Source organism: Lutjanus erythropterus, chromosome 14 (assembly GCF_056507025.1).
Source record: "Lutjanus erythropterus isolate fLutEry1 chromosome 14, fLutEry1.hap2, whole genome shotgun sequence".
NCBI lineage: Eukaryota > Metazoa > Chordata > Actinopteri > Lutjaniformes > Lutjanidae > Lutjanus > Lutjanus erythropterus.
In genome coordinates this window covers 18,924,171-18,947,295 of record NC_139330.1, presented here as the reverse complement: position 1 = coordinate 18,947,295, position 23,125 = coordinate 18,924,171, and the positions used below count along the sequence as shown (strand labels likewise).

Sequence of the window (23,125 nt, the reverse complement as noted above, 5' to 3'; positions counted from 1 at the left end):
CAGTTGCTAACTCCACTTTGCTGGGCTGCAGCACTGAGTCAAACTGTGCAAAACAGCACATGTGGATGAAAAAGAAACAAAAGAGCTGACAAGCCTTCACTGCCTCTAGCAAAAACAAGTGGCATCATACTGGTGGCTACTCCTTGAGTGACTAAGTGCATCTTATCTGCCAATAGCAACAGTTTGAACACACTGATCTAACCATTTATATTAAATATGAAAGAAGACAACATTTTTTTAATGTTAAACGTCAAATTTTAAAGGTACATCAAAAGGTCAACAATATAGGCTACTTCACTGTTTTTTGTTTTTTTTTTGCAGTAATAAACACTCTCCACAATAACATAACAAAGATGCACAAAATTTGCTGAGTTATGAGAAACTCAACTCTTTGTGAAAAGCTATCTACGCCAAAACCTTGTAATTTACCATCTTGTAAATTTGGCTAGTAGTGTAAAGTAAGTTATTTCTTTCACTGGATAAAAACAGCAACACATTTGGTCTGTGCAAACAGAAGTGATGTAGTTGTGTGTTTATTTTGATCTGGGGAAGTGAGATCCATTCCCTCAAAACGTATGTAGAGACATATTCAAATTACAGGTGTGAACTCACATACTTAGTGTTGGGATCATACGATCCAAGATGCATGTTACTGCGAGGTCTACACAGGGGTATGTGTGGGGGCTGTTATGCCTTTAATTCTTTGGACAGCTGGAGATACGACAGGAAAGGAGAAGAGAGAGTGGAGGAGTGACACGCAGTAAAGGGCCATGGCGGGGTCAAACTCTCGGTCACTGCAGAGGACTCACAGCCTCAGTACATGGGGTCTTTCTAATTGTCAAAATTATTCTCTATGACTTACTAGTGAGAATTTTTGAGACACGCATGCCATTTATTTCAATATTTATGCTTTATTGCTGATCAAAAACAGGTTGTGTTTAAAGGACACTTCGCTAATCCACATTCCTGTGTGGGAAAAATCTTAACATCAATGAAGGTGTTTTGTGTCCGTGGAGATGTGAGTAAGTGGCATAACCAGACACGCCATTTGCTTCTTTGCATCCCACAAGGCAATGGCCTTAAAAAGAAATTTTAAAAGCTGTATTTGCATGTTCAGGAAACAGGATGTGGAATATTTGTCAAAGTACTGGTGTTGCATGTTGCTTTGTCTGTCTCATTCTCGCTCTCTCTGTGATGTGACATGGCTGTTCATCTCAGGATTGTCCTCATCCTCACCGGACTCACAGGTCAGTCACGGGATATTTTATGTGTACAGACGTTTAGACTACTTGAGCTGGTTACATCAGATAAACCTGTCATGAGTGATTAAATACATAATTCTGTAATTCTGTAAGTATCAGTGAGATGAGTGACACCGGTTTGTCTTTATGAAATTTGAAGAGAATTACTTATTACTTGAAACAACACCTAATATAAAATCCATAATAGGCAGGCCATATGAAGAAAGATTATTGTTGGTGAATATATACATTAAAATGCTGTATTTGTTCTTGTTACAGGAATTCACAGCATAACTACAGTCAGTGAAGTGTCAGTGAAAGCTGGAGGTTCAATCTCTATCCCATGTCTCTATGACTTGCAATATAGAGGCCATGTTAAATACTTGTGTCAAGGATATTATTGGAACTACTGCTCATATGCAGTTAAAACAAACCAACCAATTTCAGGAAGGTTTTCAATCTCTGATGACAAAACAGAAGGAATCTTCACTGTGACTATAAAAGATCTGACAGCTCAGGATGCTGGTTACTACTGGTGTGCTGTGGAGATTAATCGAGGGTCAGATAACAGACGGTATTTCCACCTGTCAGTCACCAGAGGTAAGAGCCCTTAAAGCATCTTTATTCAAATCTTTTGTAAAAATTTAACAATTTGGAGAAAAAACACTAAGGAGCATCTCATTGTTTGCTATGGAGGCTGACTATTATTAGGCTAACCACTACTGAATTTGTTTCCCTGAAGGTGTGCCCAGTCTTTACGTGGACCATCAGGAGATTACAGCATTTAAAGAAGATAATATAACCATCAATTGTTCCCATCATAACTCTGGAGAAATGAAGTGGTGCAGGCTGGGCAGCTCCTGTGTGATGGGGTCGTCTGGATCAATACAAGGAACAAAAGTGACCATCGATACGAGTGTCTCCAGTGTTTCCACTGTGACCATGAGTGGACTGAAGACAGAGAGCAGCGGCTGGTATTGGTGTGTCAACGGAGACTTACAGATGCCAGTGAATGTAACTGTTACTGAGAAACCTACTACTAGTAAGTACTACAAATTTGTCAAGTACAGCAATTTGCCAAATGTTCTGATACAATATAGAATATATTATATAATTTTACTGTACTTATCATTGTCTTGTTTTGGATTACAGCCACTCTTTCAACAACAACACATTTAACCACCACATCATCCACTCCTGAGCCTGTGATCCTCACCACTGGTTTTGCAGAAAAAGACCAAACTACAGCTCAGGCTGAGCAGCACCAGCACCGGTCAGAAGGCCTTTTTTTTTTAACATACTAATAATAATAATAATAATAATAATAACTAGAACTGCAAGCAGTTATGAACGGGGGCCAAGCCTCCCCGCGCGAGCCGGTCCCCGCGGCCCTCGGAACCCGCTGCCGCGGGCCCCGAGGGACGCGGGGCTCGGGGCGACCGCGGGGACGCGGGCCGTCGTCCGAGCCGCGGCCTTCCAGTTCAGGGCAATTGTCAGGACACAGGACAATGCTTAGCTGCAGTATTCACTGTAGTAGGTGTGCACTGTTAGTGCCAAAGGCAGAATGCGTGGTCATTTTGATTTGTTGTAATAAATCCCGCCCACTTTGACCAATCATTACGTAAGTTGGCGGTTGGCCTCAGGAGGGAGTCCACATCATGCGCAGCGAATTTCGTAGGAATCCGAGCAACTTTTGGGAAACTCGATGTTTTTGGGTTTGTAGCGCCCCCTATCGGCCGATCCGCACCAAATTTGGCACAGAGGCTGCAGATGACCTCTGGAACAACCGTGTTAAGTTTGAAGTCGAAAGACTGTAGTTTGACCGAAATATGACACAACATGTGTTTTTTAAGCTAGCCAAGAAATCGTTCGGTTATTATTAGCGCATTTTTTGTCGTGCAACAATTCTTTTGATAACTTTAGATCAGACACGTCTAGACATCGTATGTGCAAAGTTTGGCGCAGATGGCCCTTAAACTGTAGGAGGAGTTCGAAAAAGTAGGTTTCGGACATGCGGCGACGTAGCGACGGGAATTTTCGGCGAAAGTGGGCGGGGCCTACGTCAGAAAATCCAGCGCTATTCGGGGAATACGCCAATATAAGATTTTTCAACGTGTCATTTAAAATGTGGAAGTTATAGGCAAAAATGCGTTATAGCGCCCCCTAGTGGAGCACACGTGCGATTTTAGGTAGGCGGGATCTGAGTCCTATTCTACATGTACCCATAAAATTTCAAAGCCCTAAGTGTTATACTTTGGCAGAAATTATTTTTTTTTTGTTTATCTTGTAATAAGCCCCGCCCACATTGACCTGTCATGACCCCCTTAAAGATATGGCCTCAGGACCGGCCCTACGTCGTACGGACCAAATTTGGTAGAAATCGGTGCAGCCGTTCTAGAGATATAAACTTCCCATATCTCTAGCGCCCCCTAGGGACCAACATTCGCCAAATTCAGCTCATACGCTCCCAGTCTCATGCCAACCAAGGATCTCTGATTTGGTGTCGATAGCATTTACTTTGACCGAGATATGCAAGATTTTCCATTTTTACGGCTAGGTACGGAAATTTGTTCGTTAATAATTCGCGGAATTTTCAACCCAAAAAAAATCTTTTGATAACTTTAGCTCATGTGGAGCAGAAGAGTGTCCGGGCCAATTTTCGTGCAGATCGAACAAAATCCCTAGGAGTAGTTCGAAAAAGCAGGTTTTGCAGTTTTCGCGATTTTTCGGGAAAAAAAGTGTAGGCGGAAGTGGGCGTGGCCAATTGCAAAGTGACTCAGCTCTATTCAAGGAATGTGGGGATATAAGGTTTTTGAATGTGCGACATACGGTGTGGGAGTTATAGGCCAAAACGCGTTGTCCTTGCTTATAGCGCCCCCTGAAGGCGGACGTGTGCAGTTTTTTGCGTCTGAGGTACGTGCGGGGGTGTGGGCCAGCCCGCCAAATTGCACCGCCCTACCTTGCACGGTTTAGCCTGCAGCATGACTTTTATCGGGAGAAGAATAAAAATAGAAGAAAATAATAATAACTAGAACTGCAAGCAGTTATGAACGGGGGCCAAGCCTCCCCGCGCGACCCGGTCCCAGCGGCCCTCGGAACCCGCCGCCGCGGGCCCCGAGGGACGCGGGGCTCGGGGCGATCGCGGGGACGCGCGCCGTCGTCCGAGCCGCGGCCTTCCAGTTCAGGGCAATTGTCAGGACACAGCCTGACGCTGAGCTGCAGTATTCACTGTAGTGGGTGTGCACTGTTAGTGCCACAGGCAGAATGCGTGGTGATTTTCAGGTAGTTGTAATAAATCCCGCCCACTTTGACCAATCATTACGTAAGTTGGCGGTTGGCCTCGGGAGGGAGTCCACATCATGCACAGCGAATTTCGTAGGAATCCGAGCAACTTTTCGGAAACTCGATTTTTTTGGGTTTGTAGCGCCCCCTATCGGCCGATCCGCACCAAATTTGGCACAGGGCGTGTGGATGACCTCTGGAACCACCGTCTTAAGTTTGAAGTCGGAAGACTTTAGTTTGACCGAAATATGACACAACATGTGTTTTTTAAGCTAGCCGAGAAATCGTTTGTTTATAATTAGCGAATTTTTTGTCGTGCAACAATTCTTTTGATAACTTTAGGTCAGACACGTCTAGACATCGTATGTGCAAAGTTTGGCATAGATGGCGCTTAAACTGTAGGAGGAGTTCCAAAAAGTAGGTTTCGGACACGCGGCGACCTAGCGACGGGAATTTTCGGCGAAAGTGGGCGGGGCCTACGTCAGAAAATCCAGCGCTATTCAGGGAACAAGGCAATATGAGATTTTTCAACGTGTCATTTAAAATGTGAAAGTTATAGGCAAAAATGCGTTATAGCGCCCCCTAGTGGAGCACAATCGCGATTTTTGGTAGGCGGGATCTGAGTCCTATTCTACATGTACCTATAAAATTTCAAAGCCCTAAGTATTATACTTTGGCAGGAATTAATTTTTTTTGTTTATCTTGTAATAAGCCCCGCCCACATTGACCTGTCATGACCCCCTTGAAGATATGGCCTCAGGGCCGGCCCTACATCGTACGGACCAAATTTGGTAGAAATCAGTGCAGCCGTTCTAGAGATATAAACTTCCCACATCTGTAGCGCCCCCTAGGGGCCAACATTCGCCAAATTCAGCTCATAGTCTCCCAGTCTCATGCCAACCAAGGATCTGTGATTTGGTGTCGATAGCATTTACTTTGACCGAGATATGCAACATTTTCCATTTTTAAGGCTAGCTACGGAAATTTGTTCGTTAATAATTCGCGGAATTTTCAACCCAAAAAAAATCTTTTGATAACTTTAGCTCATGAGGACCAGAAGAGTGTCCGTGCCAATTTTCGTGCAGATCGAACAAAATCCCTAGGAGGAGTTCGAAAAAGCAGGTTTGACAGTTTTCGCGATTTTGCGAAAAAATTATCTAGGCGGAAGTGGGCGTGGCCAATTGCAAAGTGACTCAGCTCCATTCAAGGAATATGGGGATATAAGGTTTTTGAATGTGCGACATACGGTGTGGGAGTTATAGGCCAAAACGCGTTGTCCTTGCTTATAGCGCCCCCTACAGGCGGACGTGTGCAGTTTTTTGCGTCTGAGGTACGGGCGGGGGTGAGGGCCAGCCCTCCAAATTGCACCGCCCTACCTTGCACGGTTTAGCCTGCAGCATGAGTTTTATCGGGAGAAGAATAAAAATAATAATAACTAGAACTGCAAGCAGTTATGAACGGGGGCCAAGCCTCCCCGCGCGAGCCGGTCCCCGCGGCCCTCGGAACCCACCGCCGTGGGCTCCGAGGGACGCGGGGCTCGGGGCGATCGCGGGGACGCGCGCCGTCGTCCTAGCTGCGGCATTCCAGTTCAGGGCAATTGTCAGGACACAGCCTGACGCTGAGCTGCAGTATTCACTGTAGTGGGTGTGCACTGTTAGTGCCAAAGGCAGAATGCGTGGTGATTTTGAGTAGTTGTAATAAATCCCGCCCACTTTGACCAATCATTACGTAAGTTGGCGGTTCGCCTCAGGAGGGAGTCCACATCATGCACAGCGAATTTCGTAGGAATCCGAGCAACTTTTTGGAAACTCGATTTTTTTGGGTTTGTAGTGCCCCCTTTTGGCCGATCTGCACCAAATTTGGCACAGAGTCTGCGGATGACCTCTGGAACCACCGTGTTAAGTTTGAAGTCGAAAGACTTTAGTTTGACCGAAATATGACACAACATGTGTTTTTTAGGCTAGCCGAAAAATCGTTCGGTTATAATTAGCGCATTTTTTGTCGTGCCACAATTCTTTTGATAAGTTGTGCTCAGACATGTCTAGACATCGTATGTGCAAAGTTTGGCACAGATGGCGCTTAAACTGTAGGAGGAGTTTGAAAAAGTAGGTTTCGGACATGTGGCGACTTAGCGACGGGAATTTTCGGCGAAAGTGGGCGTGGCCTACGTCAGAAAATCCAGCGCTATTCAGGGAACACGGCAATATGAGATTTTTCAACGTGTCATTTAAAATGTGAAAGTTATAGGCAAAAATGCGTTATAGCGCCCCCTAGTGGAGCACAAACGCGATTTTAGGTAGGCGCGATCGGAGTCCTATTCTAAATGTACCCATAAAATTTCAAAGCCCTAAGTGTTATACTTTGGCAGAAATTATTATTTTTTGTTTATCTTGTAATAAGCCCCGCCCACATTGACCTGTCATGACCCCCTTTAAGTTATGGCCTCAGGGCTGGCCCTACGTCGTACGGACCAAATTTGGTAGAAATCGGTGCAGCCGTTCTAGAGATATAAACTTCCCATATCTCTAGCGCCCCCTAGGCGCCGACATTCGCCAAATTCAGCTCATAGGCTCCCAGTCTCATGCCAACGAAGGATATCTGATTTGGTGTCGATAGCATTTACTTTGACCGAGATATGCAACATTTTCCATTTTTATGGCTAGCTATGGAAATTTGTTCGTTAATAATTCGCGGAATTTTCAACCCAAAAAAAATCTTTTGATAACTTAAGCTCATGAGGACCAGAAAAGTGTACGGGCCAATTTTCCTGCAGATCGGACAAAATCCCTAGGAGTAGTTCAAAAAAGCAGGTTTTCCAGTTTTCGCGATTTTGCGAAAAAATTAATTAGGCGCAAGTGGGCGTGGCCAATTACAAAGTGACTCAGCTCCATTCAAGGAATTGGGAGGTATAAGGTTTTTGAATGTGCGACATACGGTCTGGGAGTTATAGGCCAAAACGCGTTGTCCTTGGTTATAGCGCCCCCTACAGGTGGACGTGTGCAGTTTTTTGCGTCTGAGGTACGTGCGGGGGTGTGGGCCAACCCGCCAAATTGCACCGCCCTACCTTGCACGGTTTAGCCTGCAGCATGAGTTTTATCGGGAGAAGAATAAAAATAATAATAATAATAATAATAATAATAAAAATCCGAACAAAAACAATAGGGTTCCCAGCACCGCTGGTCCTGGGAACCGCGTATGCTTGCATTCGCGGTCCCCAGGCCCCGCGGGCTTGGCCCCCTAACTAGAACTGCAAGCAGTTATGAACGGGGGCCAAGCCTCCCCGCGCGACCCGGTCCCCGCGGCCCTCGGAACCCACCGCCGTGGGCTCCGAGGGACGCGGGGCTCGGGGCGATCGCGGGGATGTGCGCGGTCGTCTGAGCCGCGGCTTTCGTCGTAGCGGGAAGTGCGTCGGTAGCGCCAAAAGCTGATCGTGTGGCGATTTTGATTTGTTGTAATAAATCCCGCCCACTTTGACCAATCATTAGGTAAGTTTGCGGTTGACCTCAGGAGGGAACCCACATCAGTATTGTTTTATCATACTTCCATTATTCAACAAAAAATGAGTTACTGGGAAAAATGCTTTTATGTTGATTAGTATGTTGGCCTACATTCTCTTAACACACACTGTTCTCAATTTGTCTTGCATATGTCAGAAGTGAACAAATGTTACACAACCTATGGAGCAGAAAGATTTTTTTTTTGAGGAGCTACAGAGGTGACGTGTTATCAGTTGGACGGAGCACAGTCTTTTTTAAAGGTTACCTTAGATATTTGTTGACCACCATGATATACTGTATTTCTCTAATACCACACATAATAATACCATCACACTTCTACTGCTAAGTGTAAAACTTAACAAAATACTTAAAATAAAGCATTTTATTCACAGCCAAGAAAATGGAAATACACTGTAAACTATGAATAAGTAAAACACAAAATAACAAAGCCATTTCAGATCATGTTTTCCATCAAAGGAAGGGGTTTCTGGTATACTCAAATGTTTGTTGATAATGGAGTTCTCAGGTCACAGGGATCATCCACAGTGATGAAGACGCCATTATCCATCGTGTGTCCTCTCTCTCTCTCCTGGGACGCAGTTACACACGCGCTGTCGCTCCGTCAGAAGTAGGTCAAACATGGCTACCTGTCGTCGGCCGATCCGCGAAGCAAACACGATGTAAACGACTAGCTTCTACATATCCATGATATACTCCATACGTCCTGGGCACACGTCTATCCATATCCTCTAAGTGCACAAATATCAATCTGCACATTATTTACTTGATATACTCTCTTCTATTCTTACTCTGAGTGTCTCAGCAGTCCAGTGAACACAGTAGAGACACAGATCGCGGTGATCTAGCGAGTTCTCACACAGGGCACAGAGAATTTGGATACCTGGACATTTACAGACCTTTACATGTCACATGACCCACATGGCCACTCTGATTGGTCGACAGACACGCAAAGCATTATGGGGATGACGCTAACAACGAAGCTAAGGACAACAATGACCGTTTTCAGCGCGAAAAATGGATAAATAATCATAAAAAACGTGCAGTATCATGGGGGATTTAAAGGATTTAAAGGGCAGGGACTCCAAAAAGTCACTGAAGTTCAAGGCGCAGTCGTCATCTTTCAGCTGCTTTTGAAAGTAAGTCTCTAGCTCACAGCACTGCGGCGTTCTGAGCATATTAGTAAAAAGAGTGCTTCTGCATCGCCCACGATGCATGAGACCCTATAGAGCACTACAATATTTTTAAACCTCTGACCTGTTCACTTCAGGGCTGCCTACATACCCATCATGACGTTTTTAAAGTGTAGTGCGGGGGATCCTGATCCTTCGTGAACACGTTGTATTTTGTTTTGAAAATGACCGGATGTTTTATTTCTGCGCGCGACTTCCTGTCACGCACGATTTATTTCCATTTCATTTTATGATTATTTTTTGTGTCTTTAATTTTTTATTTTTTAAATTACACTTTATCTACACAATAGAGTGTACAAAACAGGTTCCACTATTTACATCTATCACAGAGAAAGCAGGATGTGACCTAGCAAACACTGAAAACACAGACAGGGCGGGGGTAGCAGTGTCGAGGAATCCCCTGTTTACTTTTGTGAATGACCGTGACCTAGCAACCAAGCACCCGTCACAATCATTAAGATAGGGAGGGGATTTCCTAAGTGCGTAGGTAGCTGTGACGTATCTGTGTGTTGTTGTCTGGCGCACCTGATTTGATATACGGCACGTGGGGTCTTCGGCCTCATTGGTCGAGACTTGACACGCCTAGGCGTATAAATTGGGTCGACAACAAAGGGGCGGCACCCATTGCCTTGATTCACAGACGCTTCTCGAAGTTACTGTTGGATTGCCGTGGGATACTTGCTTTTGGACAGATTTTCGACAGCTTTTCGACAGCTTTTCGACAGCTTTTCGACAGCTTTTGGACCCTGACCTGCCGGATATTTGGACTTCATCGTTGGACGACATCGTTTGGATATATTTTATACATTTTTATATTTTATAAAGGATACATTTTCTTCGTTTTTCGACGCTAACAAAACTTTTTCTAGTATTCCCCTTCTGTCTCCTTCTCTCTTCTCTGTCTCTCTCTTTCTCTTTTTCAGGTTTTCATCGAACTGGTAAGCGACTAAGCTCCTAAGGTAAGTTTATTAAATTAATTTTCATTAATGCCAGAGCTCGTGTGGTGTTTAAGCTAGCATACGGCTAACGTATTGCTAACGCTGCTAGCATTAGCAGTGAGCTAGTAGCCTACATTGTTCGCTATAGCAAACTGTCTGCTTATGCTGCTAGTGTTTATTTGTTTATGTTTAGCGTCTGTGGATAATTAATTTTCATTAATGCCAGAGTTCGTGTGGTGTTTAAGCTAGCATACGGCTAACGTATTGCTAACGCTGCTAGCATTAGCAGTGAGCTAGTAGCCTACATGGTTCGCTATAGCAAACTGTCTGCTTATGCTGCTAGTGTTTATTTGTTTATGTTTAGCGTCTGTGGATAATTAATTTTCATTAATGCCAGAGCTCGTGTGGTGTTTAAGCTAGCATACGGCTAACGTATTGCTAACGCTGCTAGCATTAGCAGTGAGCTAGTAGCCTACATGGTTCGCTATAGCAAACTGTCTGCTTATGCTGCTAGTGTTTATTTGTTTATGTTTAGTGTCTGTGGATAGTTGAATTGATTGAATTAATGAATTGAATTGAATGAATTTTCGCTGTTTGGTCACTACATCACAGCTAACTACGCAGTCCTTCCTACGCAGTCCTTCCCTGCGGTGCGTTTGCTCGGTCACGACCATTTGATAAAGTAAATTTAGGGACTTCTCCATTGCGCTGTAAGGACATAGCTTTGTGCAGTTGATAAATATCTTGTATGACTATAGCCTATGAAAGTATTTTTTCATTTTCATATTTTAACAAATTTCTAGTTTGGTGTGCATGTGAAACCCTACTCATTCAGTGAATTTTGGTTAAGTCGGCATAAAGTACTTGTATGTCTGATTTGAATGCAGAACATAATGTTTGAGTTTTTACAACAACGATGAACTATAGGGTCGTTTCAATACGCATTTGCATTTGTGGTGAAGATGTGATGTGTTCATGTGTTATAGCTTTGTACTTTGAAATTGTGTTTACCAGGGAATGGTAGGCTAACATAATGTAAGAGAACATAACAATAACACATTTTCATCAGTTGTGTCTGTGTGTTTTAATGTAGTTGTGCTCACATTTGGTGTGTTTTTTTTCCTCCACTTTTAGATGCCTCGTGGCAAGGGCTACCGTCGCTCCCAGGCCGCCAGGATGAGGATGACTGCGCGACCCCTGGACGTGGAACTGCAACCCCCCCGCAGCAACTTTGTTGCACGTAAGTAGTCACTTGTTAAGTTAATATAGGAAATTGTTAGTCGCTTGGTTGTGACGTGTTTTCCACTTATTTTAAAATTGCTACTTTGTAAGGGTGAATTAAGTCTTATTATAGTATTGTCTGTGTTTCCTATACAGGCCGCGGTACTGGGTATCGCCATGCAGTTCGGGCCTGGCCAACTTCAACGTTCACGGGCAGGAGCCACAAGTTGGTCATTCCTGCTGAGTCCCCAGACAAGAAGGTAATTATTGTTGCATTATTTAATGTGTTATTCTATTTTGGATTAATCATTGTAGATTGTTGTGCTTAAAAAAAAAAATGTTTCTGTTGTTACAGTTCGTTCTGATTGTCGGGGACTCCCATCTACGCGCTGTCGTAGATGGGTTCGTCCAGATGCCAGAGGGGAGGATGTCCTTTGGCTTCATGTCAACGCCGGGGGCCTCGGCAGCGCAGCTGAGGACCGAGGTTGAGAATGCCTTTCTCCCTCGGATCCCAGAGGCAGTCTGTCTGATGGCTCCTAGCAATGACTTGACTGCCAGCCGGACCGTCGACGAGGCCGCAGTGGAGTTCAGGAGGCTCCTGAGCTCGATTTCTCGCCGTTGGCCGAAGGCAAGTTATTTTTTTTATTTAGTTATTAGCACATTTATTATGTCTGATAGTGTCAGTGCTAATGCATCAGCTGCACGATTGCTAAAACAACAATTTATGTTTATTCTCAGCTGTTTGTCCTGGATTTCCCCCGGCGCCTGAACATCGAGGTGGACCAGCAGGAGCTTCTCAGCCAGGCGTACCATCGTGTTGCGGCCCAGATGAGTATGTATAGACAAATGTGTTTACTTTTATGTGCAGCTGGATGTATGATGGATTATATTTAATTAAGCAGTTTGTAAAAAAAATTGGAACGGTGTTTGTATTATTCATTAGGATTTTGCAATTCACAGAAATGGAGTTGAACCCATATATTTCTATGGCTGTTTTATTCCTTTCAGGTGTCCCCTACATCGCCACTGCCAGCCACTTCCCCTTGGACCACCTGGAGCTGTGGTGCAGGGATGGCGTAAGTAACATTTGTTATTGTGCCAGCCGTTGTAGTTATGTGAACTTGTTGGCAGATGCGCGTTTTAAATCAGGAAGTTGTTGACCAAACTCAACATTATGTATTTTTTTTTGTAGGTGCACCTCAGCGACAGTGACGGGATGCCTATCCTGTCACAGTTGCTGTGGGTTGCCGCCTACCAGCAGGTGGAGATGAGCGAGCCAGAGCCACAGCCAGAGGTTCGAGCCAGGTCATCGCCCCCTGTTCCCAGGCGTCGCCCCCAGGTGGTCGTGAGAGGAGAGGTCCCGGTGCCAACGCTCTCAAACCCCTTCGAGTGGAACATCGTTGGACCAGGCAGGAAGGTAATGTGCTGGTTCCACTCTTTCAGCCTCTAGAACAGGAACAGACTGCAGCACACTGCATCTGTCTGCTTACTTACACACTGAGTCACTTGATTTAGTACTCTGTATTACCCACTGATTCACTTTATTTAATACTCTGTAAATAATGTACATTCTATATTTATTTCCTTCCTCATCTATTTTTTTACCCTTATCTTACTCTTATTTTATTCTGCTCAGTTGTAAACTGAATTGCCCCTTGGGGATAAATAAAGTTTTCTGAATCTGAATCCGAATACTACAGTTGTGTGGTTGAAATTAAGTAATTGAAGTGACTCACATATTTAAGATTATTATTTTTTTTGTCATTGAAGACGACCCGACCAGCTGACCTTGACGGGCCCGGTGCTGCCAAGAAGAGGAAGGTTCAGCGGGAGGTTTGTCATCTTTGTTACATACAGTGAATTATTCATTAAACTTTAACTCTACTTGGTTTGGTTACATGTTTTCTAATCAACTGTTTTTTTTATTGTCAGCGGAACGTGGTACTGAAGGAATGTTCTGTTGTGCTGAACCCCGTGTGGTTTAGCCAGGAACTTCTGGATGTGTTGGGTGATGGCACCGTCCACGTTCCTGCTCTTGCTTCCACAGCGGTAGCAGCGCGCCAGAAGGTAACTTTTGTCATTTTGTTTTATCTGCTTGATGATTTCAGACACAATGTATAATGCTAACAAGCAATGCTGTTTTTATCTGGTTTGAACTGAGCGATGCCCCAAATATGGCTTCAAAAATGTTTTGTGTTTCTCATATTTTAGAAGACTACGAGGGATCGTCGCGCGAGACCTGTTGCCTCCCAGAAGAAGGTGGTCCAGCCAGAGGTATGTCTTTGTATATTAAATATTTCACTTGTTTTGAAAAGTTTTATTACATCAGTTTAGGCTAATCAGTTTCTTTCCATATTTGTTGACATGCAGTAAGTGTGAAGTTATCAAAGGAGCCTGCAGGTCACATGGTGTTTTTTCATGTCTTTATGTCTTTTTTTCTTAGGAGGAGGCAACTGCGGTGGCGGCCAAGGCATCTCCCATCCCGGTTCCTGCCCGTGCTGCCACAGTGGCTGAGAGGGAGGAGGTCGGCGCACCTCCTTCTGATCAGTCACTGGGAGACCCCAGGAAGGTATGTACATTTTATGAATAGGACAGTCATGGGGTGTGAAATTATGGATGTATTAAATGGTTTGTTTTGTGTTTCTCATATTTTAGAAGACTACGAGGGATCGTCGCGCGAGACCTGTTGCCTCCCAGAAGAAGGTGGTCCAGCCAGAGGTATGTCTTTGTATATTAAATATTTCACTTGTTTTGAAAAGTTTTATTACATCAGTTTAGGCTAATCAGTTTCTTTCCATATTTGATCACATGTAGTAAGTGTGAAGTTATCAAAGGAGCCTGCAGGTCACATGGTGTTTTTTCATGTCTTTATGTCTTTTTTTTCTTAGGAGGAGGCAACTGCGGTGGCGGCCAAGGCATCTCCCGTCCCGGTTCCTGCCCGTGCTGCCACAGTGGCTGAGAGGGAGGAGGTCGGCGCACCTCCTTCTGATCAGTCACTGGGAGACCCCAGGAAGGTATGTACATTTTATGAATAGGACAGTCATGGGGTGTGAAATTATGGATGTATTAAATGGTTTGTGGAGCACTACCTTTAAGCTACCTACATCATCTTGAATCGAGTTTGCAAAATTGTTCTTACAGGATCGTGCCATGGACCTGCAGGAGGAGGATGTGCAGCAGGAGGAGGATGTGCAGCAGGTTTGTTATCTTTGTTTATTTGTTCATACACTGAAATAATGGCACTATTATTGTTTAAGCACATTTTTATTCCGTGGAAGCATATTTTTATATGTTGCCCACACAGGTTACTTGTATTCTCCTCCAGAACATTGAGTTAAGAGTCTGTAAAAGACAATTGGGTTTGTATTACAGTAAACATTTGACACATTTTTTAATTGCTACGTTGCCAATGTGTATACAAATTGTTGTGATTTGGTTTAAATGTTCTACAGCTACTTTAATTGATGCCTAATTGTTTGTGTGTTTGATTCATCAGCCCTGTGACGCAGAGGGGACGGCAGTCGAACATGTGGACGACGTCGGTGCTCCTGCTTCGTCCGCTGCTGCCGGTGATGCCCAGGATCACGTGAGTCATGACCATGTCATGTCTTTTATTCGGGGTTCTTTCAGTCAGGGGCACAAGCGTTTTGGTCGTAACAGGCAGAAGCAGTGTGCCACAAACAGCGTCACTGCAGTTATGACCAATGTTTTAAAGAGTGTGTGGACTTGGACTACGACTGACGTGGACGATGTTTTGGTCAGGGGCAACGACTTGTACACGTACATGAGGAAAAACCACATGATTAGTGATGCTCGTCGTAGTGGTTACATTTTTGTTCAGGAGTTGCCTAGGCAGCATGTGTTGTCCAACAACACATTTAAATTAGAGTACATGGACACATTTACTGGAGACATTGATGTACAGGACTTTGACTCTGCTCTGCAAGATGTGGCCATGCCTCTGGATATTGCTTTCCAGAGGGCCATGTTTCAGGCAGATGCTTGTTTGTTGACTATTAGGCAGAACATGTGTGCAGTTTTTAGGCAAGGGTCCAGGTTTGCTGTGTTTGATCCACATGCACGTGGTGATGATGGTGGTTGGCAACATGATGGTACAAGCATTGTTGCCTACTACAATAGTCTTGACGCACTCTACACGCACATCACCAACCTTGTCCATTCACTGTACGCATATGATGCACATGCTAGGGACAAGTTGTTTGAAGTCACTGGTGTTAAGGTTGTTGCTGTTGTACCACGTTGTGCAACAAATGACACAGGGGTACATGAGCAGCAGTCTGAGACAGTGACAGACTGTGACCAGCAGTCTGAGACAGAGAGAGGGACAGATGACACTGACGACGTTTGTTTAGTGTCTGAGACAAATGCCAGCAATGTTACATTTAAGTGTTTAACATTAGCTGATAAGAGGAGCATCTGCATCAAACTTGGCATTGTGCCCAGTTTAAATCATGAGGATGTTGTTGCTGATTATTTAGATATTGAACAGCCAGAACCATGTACTACCATTGATATCCAGCCAGATGGTAATTGTTTCTTTCGATCTCTGTCACATGCTGTTAGTGGACTAGAGTCTAATCATAGGCGTATTCGCGTGGCTGTTGTGGAGCATATTGAACAGAGTACTGATGTGTACTGCAGTGTTATTAGACAAGAGTTCACATCTGTACAGCAGTATGTTACCAATACACGCATGAAATATGTTGGCACTTGGGCTACAGAGGTTGAAATTCAGGCTGCTGCAAATTTGTTTAATGTAGATATTTATACGTATAGTCGCCAGAAATGGTTAAAGTATAGCTCAAGTGTTGCAACAGCGGTAAAGAAAGGGATTTATCTTAAACACTGCAATGAATGTCATTATGAGCCCATTGCATGTGTGAAAGATAACATCTCTAGTAAATGTTATAGTTTAAGTACACTGTGTGAAATTAATCATGCAAATGCCATTGATGCCATTTCACCTCGTAAAGACTCTGATAGGCAGAAGAGGAAAAAGAGGGAGAAATATGCAGATGACAGTGAATTTAGGAAATATAAAAAAATGAAAGTACAACACAGATATTCAACAGACAGTAAATATAGACAAACAAAACAGCATGCTAGTGTTAATAAATATGCTACAAATGAAGAACACAAAGCTAAGGTGATACAAGCGATTAAAGAGAAATACTCTACCAATCAGCAGTATAGATCAAAGCTAAGACAGAACAGTGTACAAAAATATGTGTCAGATGGTCAGTTCAGAGAAAAAGCAAAAAAGGCCAAGGCACAAAAATATGCTTCAGATGACCAATTCAGAGGTAAAGTAAAACAGAGCAGTGTACAAAAATATGCTTCAGATGACAAATTCAGAAGTAAAGTAAAACAGAGCAGTGTACAAAAATATGCTTCAGATGACCAATTCAGAGCTAAAGTAAAACAAAGCAGTGTACAAAAATATGCTTCAGATGACCAATTCAGAGCTAAAGTAAAACAGAGCAGTGTACAAAAATATGCTTCAGCTGACCAATTCAGAGCTCAAGTAAAACGCAGCAGTGTTAAAAAATATGCCAGTTCTCCTGATCATCGTGCTCATGTGATAAATTATACTGTAGAAAAGTATAAATCTAACCCAGTTTACGCCCAGTCTATAAAGAAACGAAACCAGGAAAAAAAACATAACCAAACGCTGAAAAAACATAACATAGATGTCGTAATTCAGCAATTTAAAGAGAAGGTTAAACAGGGTCCAGAATATGTTTGCTGTGTATGTCATAGATTGTTATTCCAACATCAGGTAGTTCAATGTAAAAAAGAACAATATGGAAAGAAGGGATCTTTAGCAGCTTCATTGGCAGATAAATGTATAACCTCCACATATCTTCATGAATGTGGTGATAAATGTGCTGCTGACTGCACTTTAAAATTGACACATGTTGGTCAATTGTGGATTTGTTATACCTGCCACAGAAAAATCCTTGGTGGAAAAGTACCTGAGGAAAGTCAAATTAATAACCTACAGTTAGATCCTATTCCACAAGAACTAAATACACTGAACTCCTTAGAACAACATTTAATTGCACAGCATATTCCCTTCATGAAAGTATTGGCTTTGCCAAAGGGAGGACAAAATGGTGTCCATGGTCCTGTAACATGTGTTCCTTCTAACAACAATGCTGTTGATAATGTGCTTCCTAGGTTAGAAAATCAGGATTTAATGATTCGTGTTAAATTAAAGAGGAAAATTACCTACAAAGGGCATTACGAATATCAGTATGTCCACACAAATAAAGTTCATAGTGCACTAGAACACTTAAAATCTCATAATAAGTGGTATAAAGATGTTCAAATTAATAGAGATTGGACAAATCCTCTTGAAAAAGATACAAATGATGATGGTGACACAAATGATGAGGGTGAAGAGGAAAATGACATTGAAGAGGAACACATTAATGATAAACAACAGCATGGTATGTATTTGGACACATGTATGCAGCCTGTGGATGTTGCACAGGAGGTACTGGATCAGCATTTTGACAGTGTGTTATCAGTAGCTCCAGCAGAAGGCAGCAGTCCTGTCCGTTTACTTACAGACGTTAGCAATGAGGCTAGATGTTTTCCTGTGCTTTTCCCAAAGGGAACTGGTACTTTTCATGATGCAAGACAGCATAGGTTAACATTGAGTCGGTATCTTAATGCTAGAATTCTTAATGCTGACGGTCGATTTGGCAGTAACTTGGATTACATCTTTTATGCACAGTATTTGTCAGAGATTAATCAAGTTGTGTCAAATGTTTCCATAGCATTAAGAAAAGGGTATCATGGAGGAGAGAACACCCAGATTACACCCTCCATGCTTGCTAGTACAGACTTTGTCAAGGATGTGTTAAAGTGTGACATGGGCTACAAATTTTTAAAGCCTATTCGCGGAACACCTGTGTTTTGGCAAAGTGTACAAAAAGATTTGTTTGCTATGGTCAGGCAGCTTGGGATTCCTACTTGGTTTTGTTCCTTTTCATCTGCAGATTTACGTTGGACAGAATTGATGGAATCCTTTATGAAAGTGCAAAATTTGAAAGGCAATGTAAATGAAATGGACTGGTCTCAAAAATGTAATTTGTTAAAAACGAATCCTGTGACGGCAGCGAGGATGTTCGATCATAGGTTTCATTGTTTTCTAAAAGATGTGATCCTGTCCCCTGCTCAGCCAATAGGCAAGATTATTGACTATTTTTATCGTGTTGAATTTCAGCAGCGTGGATCACCACATACACATTGTTTGTTTTGGGTTGAGAATGCACCAAAGATTGGCACAAACACAGACCAGGAGGTCATAAATTTCATTGACAAATATGTAACGTGTGATCTCCCGCCTGAAACTGATGATTTGCATGAGGTTGTTTCCCACGTTCAAATGCACAGTAAGAAACACTCCAAGAGCTGTAAAAAGAAGGGCACTCCGTGCAGGTTTAACTTTCCGCGACCTCCAAGCAACAAAACATTCGTCTGTAAACCAAAAACAGAGGAGCAGCAGCAACAAGAAAAACCTAAAACAGACCAGCAGCAAAGTAATGTAAAAACATGTGATGCTACAGCAAAAGCAAAAGAAATAATGACTAAAGTTAAACTAGCTCTTTCAAATGAAGAAGCAACATTTGACAGTGTTGATGCTCTCTTGAGTTCCATCGGCATCAATCAGTCAATTTTTGAAAAAGCTTATCAATTAACTGCAAAGAAAATTAGTGTCATTCATAAAAGAAATACAAACGATGTCTGGGTGAATCAGTACAACAAAGATCTCTTGCGTTGTTGGAATGCGAATATGGACATTCAGTTTGTATGTGATGCGTATGCATGTGTAGTATACATTATCTCATACATCTCAAAAGCAGAAAGGGAAATGGGTTTGCTACTCAAACATGCACAGAACGAAGTTAAAAGTAAAGGAAATGTTGATGCAAAACAGGCTCTTAAGAAGTTAGGAAGTGTGTTTCTGCATAACAGAGAAGTATCTGCTCAGGAAAGTGTGTATCGACTGACAAACATGCGATTAAAGGAGTGCTCCAGAAAAGTTGTATTTGTTCCAACTGGAGACAATATTGTCAGAATGAGTCTTCCTCTAAATGTCATTCAGAAGAGAGCAGAACAACAAGACACAAACAAAGACCAAATCTGGATGACAAACATCACTGACCGTTACAAAAATAGACCTAAAACTAATGAGTTTAAAGACCTGTGTTTAGCAAGTTTTGCCTCAAAATATAGAAATGTACCCAAAAGTGAAAAAGGTCGAAGTGATGTGATTAAATTACATAATAATTGTGGGTTTGTAAAAAAGAGGACAAGGACAGATGAAGCTGTTGTGAGATATGCTCGCTTTTCACCAACGCAACATCCTGAAAAGCACTATCAAAGCTTGCTTCAGCTGTTCTTGCCTTATTATTCAGATGATCAGTTGAAACCCCCACAATTTGAATGTTCTGAAGAGTTTTACGACACTGGTTCTTTCACTAACAGTAGCAATGAAATTAAATCTGTGAAAGAGGTGGTGGATTTCAACAGGTCTAAATTTGAAAAAGAAGCAGAAGAATTACAACGTTGCGAAGAAGCTGTAGCACATGTAGGCTTTAAAGAAGATGCTTGGGCTGATCTTTGTCCTGAAGCTGAATTGGAACGATTAGAAAGTGTAGAGGAAATGAATGCTAACAAAGATTTGTTTCCTACAGAAAGGGACGTTATTCCAGATTTGCAACCAGAAAAGACATCTGTGTCTATAGAATTCCCAAAACAGAAAATTAATCATTCTGAAGCCCAAGCTATTATGAGATCCCTAAATGAGCTACAGTCGCAGGTGTTTTATAAAATACGACAGTGGTGCTTGGATAAAGTTAATGGTGAAAATCCTGCACCTTTTCATGTGTTTATTTCTGGTGGAGCAGGCACAGGTAAATCTCACTTGATTAAAGCTGTGTATTATGAGGCAACAAGACTGTTAGCAAGAATGTCAGGTTATCCGGATGATGTTCATGTTTTACTTACTGCCCCTACTGGTGTAGCTGCTTATAACATTAATGCTACTACAATACACAATTGCTTTGCCATTTGTAATAATGTTTCATTACCGTATCAGCCACTAAAAGAGGAAAAAGTAAATACTTTAAGAGCCAGTCTGAAAGATCTCCAAATATTAGTCATAGATGAAATTTCCATGGTTGATCACAAACTACTAACTTACATCCATGGCAGACTGAGGCAAATTAAACAATGTGCTGATTTTTCTCCCTTCGGTAATGTGTCTATAATAGCTGTTGGAGATTTTTATCAACTTCCACCAGTTAAAGGAAGGCCTCTTTACACAGATCAAACAGAGACCAACCTATGGGGAAATACGTTTAGCCACATAGAACTAACAGAAATAGTGCGACAGAAAAATCAAGACTTTGCTGTGACACTAAATCGTATTAGAAAACATAAAAAGGGAGACAAACTTAATGACCACGATGAAAAACTTTTAAAACGGTGTGAGACGGGCATGGGTGATGACACAGAGGACCTTCACATTTTTGCAACGAATGCTGATGTTGAAACCCATAATTTTAAGATGTTACACAAGGTATGTTCTGATATTGTTCAGATTAAAGCACAAGACTTTGAGAAAAATCCTCAAACAGGACGATTTTCACAAAACAGTACTTCACATACCTTTGACAAACAGACATATTTAAGTAAATTGTTGAGTGTCGGTCCAAATGCTCGTGTTATGCTTATCAAAAACATAGACATTTCAGATGGTCTTGTTAATGGAGTTTTTGGCACTGTTTGTTTTGTAAAATGTAATGAAATTACCAAACTCCCAAAAACTATTTATGTCAATTTTGATGATGAAAAGATTGGAAGTAAATGTAGAGCTAAGTTCCCAACTACAGTGCCTGGTCTTCAAAATGCCACACCGATTGGGCTTGATGAAGACAAAGTAACCAACAGAGGTGGTGTTAGACGTCAGTTTCCCTTACGTCTAGCATGGGCCTGCACAATACATAAAGTGCAAGGCTTAACTTTAGACAAAGCAGTAGTGTCATTTAAAAAGATTTTCTCTGCTGGCCAAGCTTACGTAGCTTTAAGCCGTGTAACATCCATAGAAAATCTTATTATTCAGGATTTTAAAGCCACCGCTATTTATGGAAAAAGTGATGTTGATGAAAATTTGCAGGCAATGGAAAAATACATTGAAACTCCATTAACAAGATCAGATGCTTCTCTCCAGGTCTGCTTACTTAATATTCAAGGCTTAGACGCACACATAGCAGACCTAAAACAAGACCGCAGGATGTTGGATGCTGATTTGATTTGTCTGTCAGAGACATGGCTACAACACAATGCAGCAGACCGTAACATAACTATGGAAGGATGGACATTTCACTATAAAGCTAGATCCCAATGCTATAGTGACCTGAAAACGTTTTCCAGTCTACAGAAGGAACAACATGGTGGTGTTGGCTTTTATCACAAAAACCACATCATTTGCAACATGATCAGTGTGCAATGTAGTAACTTGGAAGCCATAATGTTTAATGTTCAGCCTATGAACCATAATTACATAGTGCTGTATAGACCACCATCATACAAAATCAGCCTATTTAAAATAAACCTAACTGCTGTAGTCAATCAATTAAATGACTTATCAGGAGGTAAAATAATAATGGGCGATTTTAATGATAATGCAGTTGTTTCAAAATCTATGGAAAACTTTATGACACAACATGGTTACAGTCAAATTGTAACTTCTCCCACAACAGAAAATGGGACACTAATTGATCATATTTACATTAAAGACATTGATCCCTCAACTGTAAATGTCCAAGTAATATCAACATACTACAGTTATCATGAATGTCTTTGTATGCGTTTTAAATAGGGCCTGCAACATTCACCTCTGAAGGTGGAAAGTCTGTATTACCGTGGGGGGGGCTCTTTTAGTGAGCTTATGAGCTTTTTCATGTGTATGGCGAGACTCGTCATGCACTTGAGGAACCATTTCCGTCATAGGGGTACAGCACCGCAAGAGAGAAGCCTTCAGTCTTAGGAGTGTTACAGCCCAAACAAAAACACATGCAAACCATTCCTGATTTCTGTGGCCTTTCATGCTTGGCATTTGAAGCTATGTAATGTCCCAGAGTGACTGTAAAGTGTCCATTCTACTCCACTCAGTGATGTTCATTTATGATTTTTTAAATGTATTTATTTATCTATTTATTAATATTTATTCATCTATTTATTCGATTTATTAATCTATTTATTCATTTCATATTGTATGTATTATTCAGACAAAATCCTGCTGCCTGCTCCACACAATTATTTTAATCTATTTATTAATCTATTTATTCTATTTATTCATTTTAATAATGTATTTATTTATTTATTTGACAAAATCCTGCTGCCTGCTCCACACAATTATTTTAATCTATTTATTAATCTATTTATTCTATTTATTCATTTTAATAATGTATTTATTTGACAAAATCCTGCTGCCTGCTCCACACAATTATTTTAATCTATTTATTAATCTATTTATTAATTTTAATAATGTATTTATTTATTAGACAAAATTCTGCTGCCTGCTCCACACAATTATTTTAATCTATTTATTCATTTTAATAATGTATTTATTTATTTATTTATTTATTTATTTATTTATTCATTCATTATAATCTATTCATCTGTAATGCTGCTCT

The 23,125-nt window shown here is 41.7% G+C and overlaps 2 protein-coding genes across 2 annotated transcripts in view; both read left to right on the top strand.

Annotated features, from left to right (window-relative positions):
• Positions 1-1,073: 1,073 nt before the first annotated feature.
• The window catches only part of LOC146315470 (polymeric immunoglobulin receptor-like), a 32,782-nt gene continuing 10,730 nt past the window's right edge, over positions 1,074-23,125 (top strand). Inside the window, exons 1-4 of the mRNA XM_084736617.1 lie at positions 1,074-1,247; positions 1,521-1,841; positions 1,984-2,283; positions 2,394-2,514. Of these exons, the coding sequence (XP_084592743.1) occupies positions 1,202-1,247; positions 1,521-1,841; positions 1,984-2,283; positions 2,394-2,514 (788 nt within the window). The 5' untranslated portion in view covers positions 1,074-1,201. The remainder of the gene's footprint in view (positions 1,248-1,520; positions 1,842-1,983; positions 2,284-2,393; positions 2,515-23,125) is intronic.
• Positions 11,249-23,060, top strand: LOC146315472 (uncharacterized). The gene is made up of 14 exons (XM_084736506.1): positions 11,249-11,409; positions 11,547-11,650; positions 11,746-12,018; positions 12,129-12,222; positions 12,399-12,466; positions 12,583-12,807; positions 13,161-13,223; positions 13,323-13,457; positions 13,602-13,664; positions 13,834-13,959; positions 14,046-14,108; positions 14,279-14,404; positions 14,532-14,588; positions 14,887-23,060. Exons 1-14 carry the CDS (start codon positions 11,304-11,306, stop codon positions 22,306-22,308), a joined length of 8,925 nt encoding a protein of 2,974 aa, XP_084592632.1. The 5' UTR covers positions 11,249-11,303; the 3' UTR covers positions 22,309-23,060.

What these genes read in the sequence shown, in the direction of transcription:
- LOC146315472 (XM_084736506.1), top strand. Translation starts at nt 11,304, where the DNA reads ATGCCTCGTGGCAAGGGCTACCGTCGCTCCCAGGCCGCCAGGATGAGG. An exon ending in CCGCAGCAACTTTGTTGCAC is followed by an intron (nt 11,410 to 11,546) that starts GTAAGTAGTCAC and finishes TTTCCTATACAG; the next exon opens with GCCGCGGTACTGGGTATCGC. An exon ending in CTGAGTCCCCAGACAAGAAG is followed by an intron (nt 11,651 to 11,745) that starts GTAATTATTGTT and finishes CTGTTGTTACAG; the next exon opens with TTCGTTCTGATTGTCGGGGA.